Genomic DNA, 20,084 nt, shown 5'->3' with positions numbered 1-20,084 from the left:
CAGTAGCCTTCAACCATATCCACTTGATTTGACAAAGCCAGAATGCTACAGCCTTATGTTGGCTTTTACTGAACTTTGAAATGCTCGTTAATATCTGCATGAACATGCAAACAACTTCTACAAATGGCCAAACATTGAAATCACTGCCTGCCATCTGTCAACTGTAAAATGTCTACTTGTGCAAAAAGTGGGGACAAGGGGAGGAAAAATAGATTAATTCCAAGACCATCCATCTTTTAGTTGTAAGCCCATGTGTACAATAGATGCTGGATCAGCATGCCTCCATTAAAAGAAATCTGTGTCACTTAACATTGTACTATTGCATATCATGTTGCTGCCTGCAATTAAGCATTCAGCAGCAAACAACAATATCAGCTTTCCAGTAATTGTCAATAAAGGAGAAAAGAACCCAAAAATACATAGTTCAATACAACTGGCATCAAGAAATGTACCAGCCACTAAAAATATAGTTAAAACTACAAACCAATACAAAAGTAAAAATTACCTACACAAACCGTCATGTTCTGAACAGACACATTACAAACATTAATGTAAAAACACTAATTACAAAGTAAGATTTTGGAATATAAAACAGTAAAAACTCAGCTCAGCATAATGGGAAATGTGGAGCTCCATATAGATGGTAATATTGTAAAGTAACAAATTACTTGCAAATGACTGGAAATATGTCAGATGTTACATTTTGAAAGTAACATTTATCACCTTTTTTAGGAATATGAGGAAAGCCCATCATTAAGTTGTGGCAGTTCTATACCCAGAGGAGTGATTCTTCCTCACAGTTCAGAGGAGATTCCTGTGTTTCTGTTGGCCAAGGCCATTGGAAGGCTACATCACACTCTACGCATTGCTGTGTTCGGCAGCATCCTGCCACCCTTGGTCAGTGGAAGTCTGTGTGTGTGTGCCTCTGCGTGTGAATCTTTTTTTATTTGTGCTGTTACAGAATACTGTGTGCCTGTTGGTGTAATTGTTTGTCTTCGCGTCTTTTGTCTGAAGACAGGCATAGTGTTTTTCTCTAAATTAGTCAGTCAATGTATGCTCTCTAATCCAACTCTGTTCTGTTCTGTTTCAGGAGGTGGTCTTTTTATGTACTGGGCAGGGACCAATAGTCCATGTTCAGAGCCCGCAGCTGGACTTCGGCAGAATCCAGGTCCTGACAGACAGTACTCGAGTCCTGTACCTGTCAAACCATTCACCTATTCCAGCTCACTTTACCGCTCGCATGGTACAAACACACACAAACCATACCATACATAAATGGACAAATAAAGCACAATTAGATTTATGATCAAGAAGGTGACTATCTTAGGATGTTATAGTCTAGGAGCATACAGTAATGGTTTTAGTAGTGAATTTAATGGATTTAATACACTCCTGTCCAGCCATATACCCATTTATTGGCTATATTTCTTGTGCAAGCCTCTGTCTGTTTTCCTTGTTCTGATTAATTAATCTTAACTGCATATGTAATTAATACGTTAATAGGTTCATTGCTTTGTTAGCTCTTGGGATAATTACTTCAGGTCAATTTTAGCCCTACTCCAAGAGAATAAGTGAATTTCCTGTGAGTGTGCTCCTTTTATGAGCTAGTCAGATGGTAATATTTTGTCAATTGACATGAATGAAATAGATAGGCAGGCATGGTCTCCTTACAATGAAGAAATACTCTCCAGTTCTGATATAACTGATGTTATAGCATGTGAGAAAATGTAGGCCTACAACTTACACTAATTGGTTAGGAAACGGTGAGGATTAGAATAACCAAAGAATGTCTGTAACAAAAGATGTCACATTTCTTGCTGCAGCAGTGGTGTGAAATGGTATACACCTCCTGTCTCCTTACTAAGTGCAGTTGCCTCTCCCTCCCATCCCTATTGTGCATTTAAAACACTAATGGATTAACAATGAACTGTTGCTTGTCCATGTCAAAACAATGCAACAAAAGATACAGCACAAATGTAATGTTTGTGCTTTATTATGCTGCTCCTCTTATCTGCACCACACTGACTGGCTGGTTCTCTCTCACGTTTCACCAACCTTTGGTGACCATCATGAATCCTTTCTATTACATCTGTTACTCCATTACCACCGACCACTAAGCCATCTACCTCAGTCAAGTCTCACCTTAAAGACGTCCCTGACTGTCTCAGGTATTTCCTATTCATAAGCTGTCCAACATGACTGGATGAACCGCCTCACTATGTGGAGGTGGAGGCGTGTGGCTGTGTGGTCTCTGATCTCTTGCATCCTCTGAGACATTTTCTGCTGTAAGATTTCTGGCACGCTTGTTATCCAAATGGGAGTTAGCAGAAGGCACACATCTCTAAGGGAGTGATCAAAGTAGTTAATTTGGGACTGTCTTCGTGCAGTGGAATCTAGAAAAATCCACTGGTGGCATCTAATGATGTGAACACTTAAGACCCTTTTCGCCATGGCATGATTTCCTCTATTGTGGGTCCTGCATACTTTTCCCATTTTTAATGCAGGATTTAGTTTCCTTAGGTCTGCACAGTACCAGACCTCTTTTCTGTCAGGCTTTAGGACTGGGACCATAGTGTCACACCACCCTGTGTCACCTACTCAGTAATGCCCCTTCTTCCAAATGGTGCAGCTCCTTCTTTACTAAAGGCATAAGTGGCAGTGGTACATGTCTACAAGTGTGCTCCGTGTATGGATGAGCTTCTTCCTTAAGAATGATTTTAACAGGTTCAGTCTTTAGCAGACTTGTTTTGTTGTTGCACGTTTTACATGTACTCTAAAAAGCAGGGCATTTCTTTTTAATACAGTGCTGGGTGCCACACACAATTCTTGGTGTTTTTAGCAGCACTTGTTGCTTTGTGTGCTGTGTATCCTTTCCTGTATTGCTCCCTTCAATGATGTTAACACTAGCTACTCCTGTATGTCACCAAACTCACAGTTCCCTCCCAGCTTTTACAGAGCCCTTGTGTATGCGTCTGTTTTCTCACCACCTTTGATAAAAGTATGCCCTTTTGTATTAGGTTCCATCTTGGAATGAAGTAGCCATTGAGTCTCTTCAAATCAGTGTAGCAGTCTTTCATGCTTATTATGTATGCTAATTTTGATTTGATTTTAAGCCTATGCATATGCAGGTCAGTAAACACCTTAAAATGTTGACTTGATTGTGCTTTAAAGTTGTTATGGCTGATACAGGCTGTGGACGTCTAATGTGACATGCTGATCGTTTGGATGACAGAATGATGTGTCACTGTAAATGTGGCGACCGCAAGGAATTGTGTAAGGGCATTAACTCCTTTCGTATAGGATGGTCCAGTGCATCCTATGCTAAAAGAGGTTAGACAGGATGCACTGAAGCAATTTCCTCTCCATTTAGAGAGTTCAAACAGCTTTTATCATGGTTGCTTAGATACTTTGCGATCATATCACTCACTGAAGAACCTTCCTAAGAAAAAATGATTATTCGACTGAGTCTCTGAAAGATTCTTAAGATTGAATCATTATGTTCCACTTATTTTTATTTAACCTGCTTACTCACTGTAAATGAAACCTTCCCTCCCTGTGCATCGCCTTATCAGTGTTGCCTGATATCCACTGAGAACAAACTTGTGACTGGAGCTATGCCTTAATCCTTGCTAGGATGACATAGATGTGACTGTACACACACACAAATTCAAACACACACACAGGCAACCCCGGTGTAACCGCAGTTGTGTGACCCTGTCGTCTCCTCTGAGGTAAAGTGGAGGGAAGGAGTTTCCCCCTGCACTCTCAAGCATCAATCGATGGAGATTCTCCTAGAGTTTCATTAAATCTCGCTCAATAGGCTGGCTGAGAGCCACACAAAAGGACCTGATGACTGAAGATTGCAGAGATATTGCGGAAGGTATCTACACTTGCTTGTCATCTAAGTGACCATCTGTGAGAAATGAATCCATCCTTAATCCAACCTAGACTTTTTCAATTATCTCACACAGTAGCAGATATATGTATGAGTGTGCAAGGTGAATAAGAGATTTGAAGCACGATAGGTTGAGCTTTTCTGTAGTGAGAATAGGAACAGAGATACAGAGCTGGAAACAGGAACTGTGTAACAGTTAGTAGACATGATGTGGACAAAAATACAGCTTTTACTCTCTGTTAAAAAGGGATTGGTTAGAATTCAGACATTATTTTTGCCTTTTTTTGGAGTGTGACCAGAAACATGAGCATCATAAGATTAATGTATAGATTAACACACTGATGTTGTGCTGTATAGTGTTTGATGTGAAATGTTAGACACTTAAGCACCAATGCAGGGTTTATTCATGTTGATATGGTTTTGGTAGCTGTACAACTCAGATTTGGATTCTAAGCCCCTCTGACTTGTGCTGCATTCACAAGCAATCAATGTTAATCAGGCTGTGGGATGCAGCAGGTTTGATGTGATTATTGAGATTCCAGTCGTCTTGCCCCTCTCTCAAGGGAGCCAACCCCCTGCTCTTTCTCCTCTTCTGACACCATCCACCCCTTTATACCTTGATCACCCTAGTATCGACCCACACCAAGTGCGTTTACACCAGCTCCTTCCCTCGATCATTCCAATGCTGAGAAAGTGATCTATGACTCCTAAATTCACTCGTTGGTCAAGTGTTGCCTGTTGTGTGAACCATTTTTCTTCAAATGCTTCTGTTTCCTCAAGACTTTTTGTAAGGAAGTGGCATTGAACAGAGATATAAACAAAATCTTTTTATTTGATTTGGCCAGTGTTATTTTAGTGTAGTCTCTACTCCAGTAATGCAACACATATCAATTGCAGTATGCAAATAAAGACATTTCTTCGCCAGTGATAAAAAAATTTACCGTGTTGTCCTATAGGCATAGAAAGCGCCCAAGCTTCACTGCATCTGTAAGAAGCTCATTTTCAAAATCCCAATCAAAAGTTTATGTTCCAGCCATTCATCAACAGAGCTGCTGTATAGAACATTGATTGTGATCCTGACCACTGCTTGGTCAGATATATATACACAGTACAGTGAGCACAGTGAAGGGCTTTGTTGAATGACTGGGGATGAACGTTAGATTTACATCTGTTTTGTCATTACATTGGGCTTTATTCAAATAAATGCAATCATACAATCCATAGAGCAGGGAAACAAAATGAATATTGAGTTTGTCTTGCAGCTGCCCTTTTTTTGTGCTCCCATTAAAGAGAATGTATTATACATTTTTAAACTATCCATGTGTTAAGGCTTTTGTGTGTTTTAAAACCTATTTTAACAGTAGGTACAGTACAGTACAGTACAGTACAGTACACTCATCTTAGCTCCTTCTATACTAGCGTACATCTATATATCATACTCTACCATTATCATAATCATACTAGGGAGGTAGTTCGTCTTACTTATGTCAGGCAGGGAGCCACTGCTCTACTTATACATCGAGGATCTCATGCTGCACAGAAATGTTGATGTGATTATGCAGCCATTTGATATACACATCTATCTTTCCAGGTCCATCCATAGTATAAGCCTCAATGGCGTGAGCAGCACAGTTAGAGAAAAGTGTCCCCACAAGGGAGATCAGATTGCTTGTGATTGCTGCAGCCAGAAACTTAACAGACTCCACCACATTTACAACTGCATTGTTGTTGAGTAGTGGGGGATGTGAAGGTGGGTGTTTCTGGAAGTCCATGAGTATCTCCACCGTCTCACTGACATTGAACTCCAGCATATTATCAGCACGCTGTGCTGCCAACTGAGACAGGGGGTGAGGAAAGGGGCAGTGGGCCATCAGTGTGTGTGGTGGGGAACCTTTCAAACCTGGTGTAAAGGGTGTTGAGTTCATCAGCAAGTCTGGAGTCATCCAAGCAGGCCTATTCTCATTGCAATTTATGAGTGTTCTGAGTGTGTTCCAGATGGCTGCAGGGTAGCTGATGCTTGAATCACACTGCAGCCAAGCTTTGTATTCCTCCTTGGCAGATTTGATGGCCTTCATGAGGTTCTGTCCAGTCAGCCTGAATGTATCCATGTTCTTTGTAGTGCCTGAGTTCTCAGAGCGGTTTGGTGAACCAGGGCTTGTAGTTATTGTACCTTATGATGGTTGTATTTGGGGGTTCATCTGTTCACAGTTGATATGTAAGCATACAGTGCCAGCAAATGTATTGTTGTTGTCCTCAGGGCCTCTCAGAGACTCCTAATCTGTGCACTCTGTGCAGTCCTCAATCTAGTGCCTCCAGTTGCTGTCTGTATCTTGGGACTATCTGTATTATGCAGTGATCTGAGTGTCCAATGGGTGCAGGGGATGGAGTGGAATGCTTTTTTTATGATCAAATTAAAATGGTCAAGTCTGTTACCATCGTGTGTGATGCACTTAAACAGCAGTTTGTAGTTCAGCAGTTCATGTAAGAGACTACACAAGTTGAAATCTCCCTTGGCAAAAGTAGGGTTTAGCTGAGAGTTCTCCATGGAGGAATATGCTCAGACAGCAAGCGTTGTGCTTCTTGGCAGGGAACTTGCAAGGGAATGTAGACACCCGCAAGGATGACGGACAAGATTGGGACCGATATGGTCTGCATTCAATAAGGCTGATTCCAGGATACTGGAGTAATGCTGATGTGATTTTACTGCATGCCTGCACCAGTGTTATTGATGTAAAAATACATACCTCCTCATTTTGATTTCCCACTTGCTGCAGTGTTCTGGTCAGCTCTGATAAGTTGATATCCAGGTCAGTCCACAGCAATGATGGTAATGTTGTCATGCAGCCAGGCAGTATACTGACTTCATTCATTTTATTGCAGAGAGATGTGCACAAGTTTGATATGCAGATGGATGGGAGAGGTGTGTAATGTCCTCTCTTCCTCCGTTTGCGAAGGACACTGACTCTCTGAGCCCTACAGCGCTGTGCAGGGTGCCAGTCCCCCATGAATAGTTCAGTGGACTTAAAAAAGTTGAGATGAAGCAGCTGGCATTAATTATGTGATATTTAGGACCGTATTCTGATCATAGGTGTAGTGCATAGTGGAGAAAAACAGAGAAAGAAATACATGAAGAAACGGGAGTGTTGAAACACCATGACTGTCAACACAGAAGTCAGGCACCAAGATATTTTCATGCATCATGTTTTAGTCATGTAACTAGCTGCTGTAACTGTTACTATACCACTCTGCAGATGTAAAAGCAGGCATTCTGTAGTAGCAAACATGCCAGCTCATCAGATTCAGACCATAAATGACCTCTGATTGTGTTTCTGTTTCCTCAGAGCCGTAGAAGGTCCTCTTGGCGAGTTGAGCCCAGTGATGGGGAAGTGCCACCAGAGAGCCAGCTGGAGCTCAGGGTAGTGGCACACCTGAAGGACACGCTTGTCTATGAGGACAGGCTGGAAGTATCTGTCCAGCACAGTCAAACACACACTGTCCCTCTCTCTGCCACAGGCACTGGCACCACAATCCTCAGTGACAGGCCTTTTGCTCCCAGCCTTGAGCTAGGCACATACCTCTGGTAGAATGAAACAGGCCACACTCATGCATTAAATTTTGATATAATGATATGGTGATGAAGAAGTGAAAATGTTGTACTAACAGTATGCCTCACCTTCTTGCTGTCCTCGGTATGTCTTGTAAGCAATGGGTCATGCCAGTACCACTTCAAGCTGACCAACCATGGACAGCGAACACACAGGCTGTACTGGCGGACTGATGGCTTTCTGCTCTCCTCACAAACCCGCAAGGAGGGAAGCTTATCTGGCCGAACTGTCCTGCCCCCAATCTCTGCTCCTAGGATGAATGACATTCTTGGCCATAGATCTGTGCACTCCTCACGCAGAGAGAAGCCGGTTTTCAGCCTCAGCCCTTCTCGTTTGGAGCTTTTCCCAGGCTGCTCTGTTGACATGGTGCTGACGGGATCTTCTGACTCCCCCAGGGTGAGAGTTTGCTTGCAGCCCCAAAACTGAATAAACTCAAGATCTGAATTTTATAAGCACAGCCAGTGTGTGTCCATTAGATTAGATGCGTATTGTAGTACATGTACAGTTCATGTGTTTCTGCCTTCCTAGGTTGTACGGGAGCGTCTCATGTGCCATGCCATTGTGGGTCACCAGAGCTCTTATGAGCACATTATGTCTGTAGATGTTACCTGTCACTTTGTGGCTACTACACTGTGCATTTCCTCCAAGCAGCTGAACTTCTATATAAAGAAGGTTCGTCAAAAAATCCCAATCAGTAACCTCTGAAGGATGTTTTAATTTAAAACTATGTATTTTCACTACAGTTTTAGTTCTGTAATGTACCTTGCAGAAACTTGTCTTTAGAATGTTATCTAATACTATCCAAGCATATCATAAGTCAGATTCCCTTTGGAGATGATGGCAGGAATGTCAATTAGGGAATGACTGAGAATTTTTAGCTACTCTGTAAAATTTCGTGATTGTTCATCGGTCATCAGATAAAAAAAAACCCTTTCATTGAAGGTTCCTGTTCCTCAACCGTGTCTAGAACACAGTTAATTATGTATATGTCTTACAGGTCCCAGGAAAGAGTTTAATGCCCCTATATGAGAAGCTGATCTTGAAGAATGTGTCATCTCTGTCTCTGTCCATTGAGCTGTCTCTTGTAGAGCCATTCTCCCTGTGTGAGGCTCCAGGAGCCCGTAGCTCAGCTACCACTAAGGTACACATCTCTCTCTCTCCTTTGATGTGCATATAAATGACAGATTGTCAGTTTACCCTTAAAACAGACCACAAGAGCATCTACAGTCATAAATTGTTGATACCTGCCAGGCCTCTGAATGAAGCTAAAGAGTAGGGAAGTATTTTTGATGATAACGATTTCATTTTTATTTAACTGTGGTAGGGTTTTTAAAGGGTTGGTAACCTATGATTTACAAATCATCAGACAAAAAACATGAAATGATGATTTTTCATCAATCATGTATATCCCATTCTCAAAAAATGAAAAAAAAATTGAAGGACCTCTTATGTTATTTTAACTGCTTGTATGTCTTTTTACAGTCTATGGTTTTAGGTGACGGGAGGCAGGCTGAGTTGTGGGTGTGCTTTAATCCAGCCTACTGTCTGGATCGGGTGTCGCGAGTCGTGGATGAGGTAACAGTGATGCATTTTCTTTTTTGTTCTATTGTGTCCTCCTGAGCAGGGCATAGCTTAGCACATATGGAAGTGTTTCCCAAAGCCAGGTTTTAGGACTTTGTATTGGGTTGACAAAATAATTAAATGGATAAGAAAAAAAATATGTTTATTTTTTTGTCTTTTCTCAAATTTTAACTTTTATCTTCCATAGACTGCATATTTTTACCTCTGTAGGCCTCTTAAACCCCTGCAAATGAAATCCTAGCCTGAAAAATCACCCCTCACTAAGACCATTCGGGGTCATGAGTAGCTTGTCTTCATTAAAGGGGTCACAAGTCAGAGAAGACTAGAAACCATTAGCAATAAGTGATAACAATCTCTGTTTAATTACTAGCACATACTGAAATGTTTGCCTGTAATATAAACTATTTTTGATAAATACATTTCTTTCCTTGATGTTTTATTTTTACAGTTCCTTAAAGTCCACTACCAGGGACATCCACAGCAAGACATGGTGAAGCTACACGCTGAGGTCCACTTCCCCAACCTGCACTTCTCCTCCACCATAGTGGATTTTGGCTGTGTGCTCAACTACACAGAGACTCATAGACAAATCTGGATCACCAATTGCTCCCCACTCCCTGTGTCCTACCGCTGGGCTTTCCTAGATGACCAGAAGCACAACACCATCAGGTATATTTACACTGAAAAATGTCCATACACTATCACAGCAGTTAACATTTATACTTATGTGTAGAGCACACCCCACAAGAAAGGATAGTAAGTGGTGTACAGTTACATACTGTACAATTACGAACACTATTAGTGGTACAAAGATGCAATGCAAATCCCCCCCATGGGGGCGCAGTATGTAGTGGAGCCTAGGTAGCACCCTGTATTGCATTTTCACCTGAAAATATACCATAGGGTCAGAATCTAGGATGCTAAGGAAATGTGAATGCTTTTCAAAAGAGCATCGTTGGACATATTGTCTAAGAGATCATTTAAGCTGAATGCCTAAGACAATGGATCAAGCTTACCGCGGAAAGTGCGTGATTTTCAGGGATTTGAGAAGATATTTATGCACCATGTAATTTGGGGAAACAAAGTAAGTAGCTTGAATATTCTTTCATTTCATCCAACAGGAACAATCTGATACGCTCACAAATGTGGTTTACTAGACAGCCTTAAGGGCAAGGAAGACATACATTCACATCATGATATTACAATAACCAGAATCCCTGACAGTGCATATTCTCATGTTACAGTATTAATTACATTGATATATCTCCAAGCTCAAGAGTAGTGCCAGCTGATACAGTCTTTGGATTTGTCTTCAATACAAAATAGGTTGATCTTGTGCTTTTCACCTTATCATATCATATCTGAGCAGAGAGTCATTAGTATTACATTACATCATTTTTTCTTCTTACAGGAAGTCACTCATCAATCATCTTAATCATCAGCCCATCTTAATGTTTGGACACTGTGTTTTTCCTGGAGTTATCTCGCCAAACAGACGTGACAGATAATGTGATAAGACATTTCCAGCAGAGTTACATAGGGAACAATTTCACTACAGAAAACTATAGAAATGGTAATTATGAGCTTAGAAATAAATAAGGCAGGAAAAAAACTGGGCAAGAATTTATTGTATTTAGCCTATGTATTTGATGACAAATTACGCTGATGATATTTCACAGCATCATACCCAAAGATAGCTTTTCCCTTTAGTGATGAGACTTTGTTATCATAAAGTTATGTCCATGGAACATGCAGCCATTGGGTTGTAGGACTAAAGGACTAAAGGAAGCTAAACCGCTCGTGCTCTGTAAGACCTGCTGGAATGCTGCTCCTTGATTTCTGTGGAACAGCTTTTTTGTTTCGTCTTGTTTTTTTTGTTAAAGTACAAAAAATACTTAGAACTATAGCATCCTAAATAGACATGAGTCAGGGACAAGAACGAAATGCATCTCAGCCGTATATTAAAACTGTCCACTGGGGTGAGTTAGTACAGTAGCTATACATCTAACCCTCTGAATTGAAAGCCAAATCCATTATAAGTTCTCTGGGGAAGACAAATCTACTGATTGTGTTCTTAATGTTACATTGTGCCTCTCTCAAGCCTTAGCTTTGCCTGCCCTCCCTTGAAATGGACTGTGAATATTATACTAGTCTGTCTGTCCATGGCCATGAACCAACTAACTACTATAGGTCTACAAGATTTATCACCCTCTACTGTCTTTTTCCCCTTCCCCCTCTTTCATCCATTGGTATTCTTCCTTTTTGCTCCCCTCCGTGTCATCATCTTTGGGTTTTACATTGCCTATTTATCTTTCTTTCCTCCTTCCTTCCTCCTCCTTCCCTGCCCCTTCTGCCTGTGTTTCTACTCTCTACCAAGTCATTACAAGCCTTCTTTTCTCTTTCTTAACCCTTTCTCTCTTAGATTGTAACCTCTCTTAACAATCTGTCTCATAGGCCGTCCTATTAATTAAATGGAGACCTCACTCTGCGCACACACTCACACAGACTCTCAGTCTCTCTTTCTCCCTCACAAAAACCTGCACTATCTAGCCATGTTCAGCTAATTACATCCCTATCAGTAATTACACTGCAGCCCTAGGAGAGGGGAATTTCAATAGAGCTAACTCTTTTCCATCTATCTCTCCCTCTGATAGATAGAGGCAGTACAATACATTTAAATACTGTAACTTATCTGTCTTTAGGACTCTATATCAGCAAGAAGTAAACTGCAAAGCTTAAATTTATTCCAGATACTACTAAGTATGATGGACCAGATCACCACTAAATGACTGACTGATCACTCACGACTAATAAATCCAGGTGTTTAGAGGATGTTGAGCATTGTAATGTAGGCTGGCTGCTTTGTGTTGTCACTTGCAAAAGTGATAAACCTATAAACTGTATGTATTCCTGAAAAAGATATTTTTGTTTGAAAGCATGTAGGTACAAGAATGTAAAAATATTCAACAGTCAGAACTGGGGTTCATGGGGTTTTGGGTATCCATAGCTCATACACAGAGACTCACTGTACTGTCATTGCACATAGTCAGCCCCAGGATAACAAAATGCAGTTTAGAATCCTAGATCAGACCAAACATATATTTGAACACACACGCCCTGATCTGGAGTCAAATGCTCCACCGTTGCACCAACAGGTCAACTTGGGACACAAAATCCTAGATGTTCAAAGAGATGAGACTTTGCGAGTCCATTGCAAAAGTCTCATTCATTTTGCAACTCCTTTTTGTCATAACACAATCAAGAAGGTTAGATAAATCATGTTGAAATGACACTTGCTTTAAGATTTCTTAGAAAAACCAGTGACAACCTCTTGAAATAAGGGAGAAGAAAGAGTGGTAGAAGAAGATTAATAAGTCACAGTGAAATGAGCACCTTTATATTTAGTAATGTGACATATTTCCAAGTACAAATATAAGTGAGTTTGGTTGTATGAGAATTTTAAATCATATACTTGAAATTTGATTGTGCAAAAGTGAGCATGGCTCAACAAATGTTGCTCAGTAAGGAGCTGTAGTAAAATACAGTAGCTTAGTCTCCACCCACATCTCCCTCATCCATGTTCATGATCAGGAAGAAGTGAAAAAGGGTTAAATTAGACCTCAACCAAAGCCAAAACCTGAAATCCAAACACACATCTCCTATTATGATTGTGGTCAAGAGCGGATTTATGTGACTGAATATATTCGGAGTTCAAGATGAAATGAAAAACAAAAATTGGGACACATTCAGCATGTAAAAAGAGAGAAATGGACAACTGACACAGGAAAACAGGGTTAAAACCTGGAAAATGTATTTTTCTTTTCATTGTGTCTTTGAATAAAGGTAGCATTAAAGAAAAATACTCAAATACAGGTAAAAGTCTTGCATCTTGCAACAAGCTTACAGTACTTAAGTGAAAGCGCAGCATTGTTACCAAAGAAAATTAACTTAAAGTAGCAAAAGTGAAAATACACGTGATGCAACAGATTGACCCCTGGCATCCAGTGGTGAGGTTGCAGATTGAACCAACTGACTTTCCCTTGCCTTACTCCTCCCTTTCCAAGGGTTTAGGAGAACCTACGGTAGCCACAAAACTCCTCAAAAAACATGAAAGGCGCTCTTTAGATCGAGTGTTTGGTTTGTCTGTTCTAGGCTTCTGTAGAAGCTTGGCGGTCAACATGGCAGACTCATTGGAGGACCCTCTGTAGATATCTACTTCGACACAAGGAGCATTTTAAAGTTGTAACTGGTCAGGCTGGAGCTAAATTTGACTCCTTTATTCTTTTGGGTATACAAACAATAACAAAAGGAATACATCTTCATAAATCACAGGTTTAGATTTTAAAGTCTTACTCTACAAACTAACTAACTATAGCTGTCAAATGAGTGCAGTGAAGTAGAAGTAGCATAAATTTTAAAACGTAACTAAGGTACAAGTCCCTCAAGATTATATATAAATACAATACTTGAATAAATGTATACCATACCATACCATAGTTGCTTTTACACCACTGGGAATGAGGAGGTACCACCTCCCGCATTAACAAAATGACACAGTCTTTGACAAAGCTCATTTGCATGTGAGGCAAGTAAAAGTGTCCTGGTTAGTGATTTTAGTTGTTAAAAACTAAAGCTAAGTGGAAATAGTAAAAGTATTAAAAGAAACTGTGATATTTGTGCTGTCAGTTGCCATTTGTCTGTACCAACATAATGTTTTTAGCACCAACTCTCGAGCTTGATCCCTGTCACTCCTTTTTTTCAGACAGTCAGCTGGAAGTGAGAGGGTTGTGGTTTAGTTGTCTTTGATGTGTAGATTTTTAGTGGAAATGAACATAAGAATACAGTCAAACGCAGTCATGTCCACAGTGTTCATGAAGGAAAGAATAGATGGACGAGAGAGGCAGATGTGAGAATGTCAGAGTAGGCTATTTATGTTTTGAGCTGAGCTCTTGCAGTGTCATCATCTGCTGTTCTCACCATCTGTTCCTCCATCCGCACCAGTGGGTTTAAACTCTTTCTTAGAGGACCCACGTGTTAAAAAGCTTCTTTTGTCAAGTGGGGGGATAGTTTTTATGGGGTCTTACAAACTCTTATCCACCAAAAATGCCCTATTTTTGAGGACAGTGACCTAGAGTATTTGTTCACCCTTACATCTTACATTGTTGGACATACTAATTTGTGATCTTCTCAAGGCCAGATGTCAGGCCAGCCTGTCCCTTAGAACAGCAGTCATCGCAGACTGACCATACAACACTGCCCCCTGCTGGTTATGTCACTATTCATTCAAAGCAGACACACCAATCCTAAAGCATTCTTGGGAACTCTGACAAATGTGTGTGTAGACTTTAATGCTGCCTTACATGTATATACAGCCTAAAGCTCACACGCACACACACACACACACAAACACACGCTATGGCATTAACATAGCCAGTGTTTGGTGGTTTGATACAGAACTTGTCCAGCCCAGCTTTGGGAAGACTTCACTCACTAAATCTCTTTCATTCTCTTCCATGTTTATTCAGCACTTCACGGCAATCTATCCTGACCTGTTTCCTGCTGCTTGCCTATTAAAATTCCTCTTAATTATAGAACACTCTGTTTAATTAACTTGATGGATGCGCCCAGTCTGATCCCACAGGGAAGGAGAGAGTAGAACAGAGAGAGAAAATGAGTGTCAGACTTCTTTAGGGTGTGGGTGTTAAAGATTTTCTTCTCCACTTGGATATTGAATTATGTGATAATGATATATTGGATGTACAATAGATGCTTATATAATTCCATTTTCTGTGTATGTGTGTTACCTCATAGACGTCTTGAGGCTTTCACTTTTCATAAAGCTGGAACATGGTCTCATTTATTTGTCTTGCCTCTTCTCACTGTTATAGCATTTCCCCTGTGTTTCATTTATTGCATGTTTATTTATTGTTTCTGTTCATGCAGCTTTACAGTCATTGTGCAGAAAGAAATATTTCACATTTGGGATGTTTTATTATCTCTTTGCCCTTATAGAGAGAAAGAGATGCTGGAGGCAGAGCAGGAGCAAAGAAATCCTGAAAATGAGATCGAAGAAGGGTGGAGTTCCTCTAGATCAGCTTCTGCTGCCTTTTCAGTTCCACCTGGTGCAGATGAGAAGCGCAGCACACAGAGCACTGTCCATGTAGGCAAATGCTCACATGTAAACAAGTCTTTACATTTCCACTTTGTCAGTGCTCATTCCCTATCTCTGTGCTGCAGTGCTATGACTGTGGAGGCAGGAGCACACATATGATCATACACACATTTTTGCATTCTAAATCTCAGTGTGGAGTTGCTTCCCCTCTATGTCAGCGTGCAGAATGTCTTTGTCTTGCATTGATGGAATAGAATACTGGGAATCTTTTACAACTCAGATGAACCTTTATGATGTTCCCAGGTTTCTAACTTAAACTATTTAAAATGTTTTCCTTACTAAAGTAATCAGAGTATACTACAGTCATATCTATGTATGAGTAAATCAGTTAGAGCTGTAGCTATAATTATTTTCGTTATTTAATAATCTGTGGATTCATTTTTGATCAATCGCATCAAATTTGTTTCGGCTCTGTGTTGTAAAGAATATCAACATTATTGCCCTACCAACAATTCAGAAAAACAAAGGCATTTATTACATATTGTTAGGTTATTGAATAATTAGTTGTTTCTACATTGAACTCAATACGCACACACCACTAGTGCAAATGTTCTGAAATAGCAGATCTTAATTGAATAGTTAAACTTTTTGAACATATAATGTATATTTGTTCTTTGATGAATACTGCTGTCATATCTGTCCATTAAATATAAAGGTACCAATCTGCCATGCTGTTTTATGCTGGAACTATTTCTTTGGTGGGAGCAGTGACTTCCTGGAGTCTCTGCTGGTTGTCTCCCTACCTCACAGCAACATCAGGACTCTAGGAAGTGGTGCTTCCTAGTCAGCGCATTATCCCACATAAAACCATAGTCTTTGTACAGACAAATATGAGAGTGGTATCAACTTTTTCATCTAAAAACTCATGACAGGGGAGCAAATAAGCGCATGTCCCAAAATGTGGAACTGTTCCTTTAATGGGAGTATCACAGCAGCACATTGGAAGAGTCAGTAAAAAATGAAAATTAATCTTGTAAATTGTACTGGTTTCTTTTTTGTGTCTGTAGGTGTTTGATATCTTGCCTAATTATGGTCATCTGCAACCTGGGGACAGGCAGCTAGTAACACTCTGTTTCTACGGCCACGAAAATGTCAGCAGAGAAGTGGTGGCACAGTGCATAGTAGAGGAGGGCCCTACATACAAAATCGAACTCAGAGGAGAATCATCTGTAATCAGCTACAGCCTTGACTCAACCCATGTGGAATTTGGTGCGCAGGTATGTGTACAGGGCTCCTTCAGCCAGAGTTTAGCTTCTCACTTCTTTATCCCAACAAGCTCTACCAATTAAATAGTGATGTTTCATTTTACTATGTACAGATCACTAAGGCTAGGATAAAGGCCATGACTGGAGCTGCTGGTAGTGGCAAAGGTGGCAAGGTTTACCACTGCTTGAGTTGCTCTCATTAAGGCAAATCTCTCATTTGCTGTGTTTTTTCTAAGCTGCTCTCCATTACTTGGTCTTAATTTGCCTCCTTGTTATCCTGGTGTCCTGCTTTCCTCGTTCTTGTTCTTCCTTTGCCATCTGTTTGCTCATCCATGTGTGACACATGATATCTCAGACAAAGCTAATTGGATTTTATAAAACTTGGGACAATGATGCATTCTGCCATTTTCAAAATGACACTAACAGGCCTGGGGGAGTGTGACAGATTTGTTTGTGATTGTGAATGACGATGTGCTTTGTTTGCAGTTTGTTTCATGATTATTTGCTTTAGTGTTTGGACTGTCAATCAACATGTACTCTTCCCCATTCCACCTCTTTTTACTATCACTGAATCTGATGCTGAGGGAGAGATCGTAGGATAAATGCTTGTATGTCATGGATATGCATAATATAAAAACACAATATCTACTGTGGAGAGTGGCATCAGAGGATTTATACACATTTTTTACACACTAGAAGACTGGAGAGAGGAATCACATTAACTTTGAATGTCACTGCATAGTTGTTCATACTTTTTTGCACTTCGACTCCCTTGTTAAGTATGCAAGCCCTCCAGACCCGTTATCATTGATATTCAAAGCAAGGACACATTGATTTTTGATTTAGTTGAAATGAGTGATTCAGCAGAACATTTCTCTGACCTTCCTGTCTGTTCAGCACTATTCTTTCTCTTGCTTTCCTTTCTCTCTCTCTGTCAACACTCTCTGTGTTGTTTTCCGTATTTGTTATTATTAGTTGTGTAAGTCCTGAAACAACCCCTTTAAAATGACCACCTTTGAACAGTTCCAGATTTTGAGTAACATTTTTGTATCATCTTTTCTTGTTTGTCTCTGCCTATCTCTGTCTCAAATTGCTTTTTTACTGCATCACCTTTACAGTGCACCCACTCAACCCAAAAGACAGTGGGTGGAGTAGTTTGACCAAAACCTTCTGTTTAGCTTCATGCTAATTCACATTATCTTCACTGAAAACAAACATACTGACAGTTTAAAAGGCAGTGTTTCCTCTTTCCTCTCAATCACCCTCTTTTTCTTCCAGCTATTTGATCATGAAGGGGAGGCTGAGGTGACCCTTAGGAATACTGGCAAGTTGGGCTTTGAATTTAGGATCATAGACCCTGAAAGAGAGGATGAGGCAGATGAGGAGGCAGGGGGACAGAGGAAGGTCGTGGAAGAGGCCAAGCAGCCAGATGCAGAGCAGCAAAAAGACTTTGAGCAAAATGAGAAAGGACAGGAGGTCAGACCGGGCCGGCCCATGGTCATCCCCACCACAGTGAGTTCTTCTTGGAACTATTTTCAGATGTATTTACCATGTAGAGAGGTTTTTTTTAGGGGGTTCTTTTTATTTATTTTTTTCACCAGTTTTTGCATGTGTTTGTTTTCGTGTGTGTGGCAGGGTTACGTTGACGCTGGTGCTGTGCAATGTCTGCGTGTGCTCTACCTCCCGGGCGTTCCTGAGGTGTTTGAGAAGCGGCTGCAGCTGCAGGTGGCCTTCCTGCCACCGCAGGACATCACAATGACTGGAGAGGGAATATTCCCAAGGATCAGCCTGAACTTGCCACAAAACCTGTGTATGCATATACATGCACTCATAAACAGAGACATGATCGTATTCTAACTGAATAAACCAAAGGATGAGAATTTACAATGCAATATACAAGATGGTTATCTATAACTATGCCAACATCACAAAGGGTATCCACAACAGACTAACGACTATATTGTATATTGATTCTATTTGCCCAAATGCAATTATGGTGTCACTGAAAGGAACTGTTCTGTTCAATGGAACAGACAATTTGAAACTTAGTCAAACTGAGTAAACAGAAAGTGCTTACAATGTAATAGTTTATTGATCCCTATGGGGAAAGTGTCAGAGATCAGAGTCAGCTACAGAACAGAGCTGTTCCCCTCAAACCAAATCCATGTTTTGCTGTTTTGCTTTCTAACACCTTTTTTTTTTTTTTTTAGAAAGTATTGAGCCTGTATCTTTCCATATCTTATGGTTGATCTTATGGTTGAAGGACAGGTCTACCTAACGATCATGTCTCCATGCTAACACATATTGAGACACAAGTACAGCTGATTATTTCTGCACTGGTGTGACGCTATGATTCCTTTACAGCAGAGGAGTGCTACAGTGATGTGGTGCAGCAGGCCAGAACAGCTGTGAAGGCAGATAGAGTCAAAGTGGAGCTTATGAATGGAATTACCACTGGTGGAGGAGCAACAGCAGAGGCCGACTGCACACTCACCGTCAGTGACTAAAATGAACAACGCTGATGTTATGCATTGAAAACCTTGTATCTTCCAAAATGCTATTTCTGAGGATTAGGAAAAATCATCTTAAATTCTCATTTGTAAGCATGTTCTCAAAGTATATTGAGTTTTTGACTTAAAATTGTGGTCATGTAGGTTATTGGTAAGCATACTATATGTAGTGCAGTGGAAACGTTTCTTCTAATACGAAAGTGACTCCAGAAGGACAAAAACTAATGTAATATATATATACCCATATATATAAGAAAATATAGGTGAAGTATGTATAATATGCTGTATATGTCAACCACAGCGGCAAGTAGCTTTTCTTAATATATATATATATATATATATACAGTATATATATATAGATAGATATAGATATAGATTTAGATAGATATACACTGTGTGTGTGTATATATATATACTGTGTGTGTGTGTGTGTGTGTGTGTGTGTGTGTGTGTGTGTGTGTGTGTATATATACATATATAGGTATGGCAGTGCTGCTACATCTCTGCTGTTAGTAACCAGCCTGTTCTGCAGGGCTTTCCCTGCCTCTTATCTGTGTATTGATTTTCCAGGGAGTAGACAAGAACCATCGAATTACAATGGATATTGCTATTTTCTGCTCATCTCCTCTGTATTTACTCATAGTTTGGTGTTGTTCCAACAGCATCCCTAACATTTCCCCTAACCACTGAAATGAAAATGCAAACATTTTCAAAGCAGATGAGGATAAAGACTGCTCCCTGAGAGAATCTGCAATACCTGTGCAAAACCGGACAAACTGGCAACATTAGACCAAATGCACATAAAACCTTGACCTCTGACTTATGATGTAAAAATAAGGGAAGAGGATGGATGGCAAACTGATTCATAAAAAGCTAACCTGCTTATCCATTATCATATCTAGACATCTGCAAATGTGTTTTAAAGTCATAATTACAATTTGACCAGTCAGAATAATAATTCATGTGCAAGTCGAGTAAGAACAGTTCAAAATATCTCCAGCACAACTCATATAAGATAAAATACTTCAGAGCTATAATGATGTCACAGATATCATTATCATGCAGTGGCTTCCCTGATACATAATACAGATATCTGTAATTTATTTTTGACTAATC

At 40.2% G+C, this 20,084-nt stretch overlaps 1 protein-coding gene across 1 annotated transcript in view; it reads left to right on the top strand.

Moving 5' to 3' along the window:
* Positions 1-20,084, top strand: part of hydin (HYDIN axonemal central pair apparatus protein) — an 82,517-nt gene that overhangs the window by 24,465 nt on the left and 37,968 nt on the right. Inside the window, exons 16-29 of the mRNA XM_041938586.1 lie at positions 733-897; positions 1,091-1,243; positions 1,824-1,828; positions 7,239-7,475; positions 7,599-7,896; positions 8,029-8,172; positions 8,498-8,641; positions 8,983-9,075; positions 9,530-9,750; positions 15,094-15,241; positions 16,261-16,470; positions 17,737-17,970; positions 18,094-18,268; positions 18,823-18,953. Coding sequence (XP_041794520.1) covers positions 733-897; positions 1,091-1,243; positions 1,824-1,828; positions 7,239-7,475; positions 7,599-7,896; positions 8,029-8,172; positions 8,498-8,641; positions 8,983-9,075; positions 9,530-9,750; positions 15,094-15,241; positions 16,261-16,470; positions 17,737-17,970; positions 18,094-18,268; positions 18,823-18,953 — 2,358 coding nt within the window. The remainder of the gene's footprint in view (positions 1-732; positions 898-1,090; positions 1,244-1,823; positions 1,829-7,238; positions 7,476-7,598; positions 7,897-8,028; positions 8,173-8,497; positions 8,642-8,982; positions 9,076-9,529; positions 9,751-15,093; positions 15,242-16,260; positions 16,471-17,736; positions 17,971-18,093; positions 18,269-18,822; positions 18,954-20,084) is intronic.

The sequence above is a fragment of the Chelmon rostratus genome, chromosome 6 (assembly GCF_017976325.1).
Source record: "Chelmon rostratus isolate fCheRos1 chromosome 6, fCheRos1.pri, whole genome shotgun sequence".
Taxonomy (NCBI): domain Eukaryota; kingdom Metazoa; phylum Chordata; class Actinopteri; order Chaetodontiformes; family Chaetodontidae; genus Chelmon; species Chelmon rostratus.
Note: the sequence above shows the minus strand (reverse complement) of the source record. Positions and strands in the feature narration are given on the sequence as shown.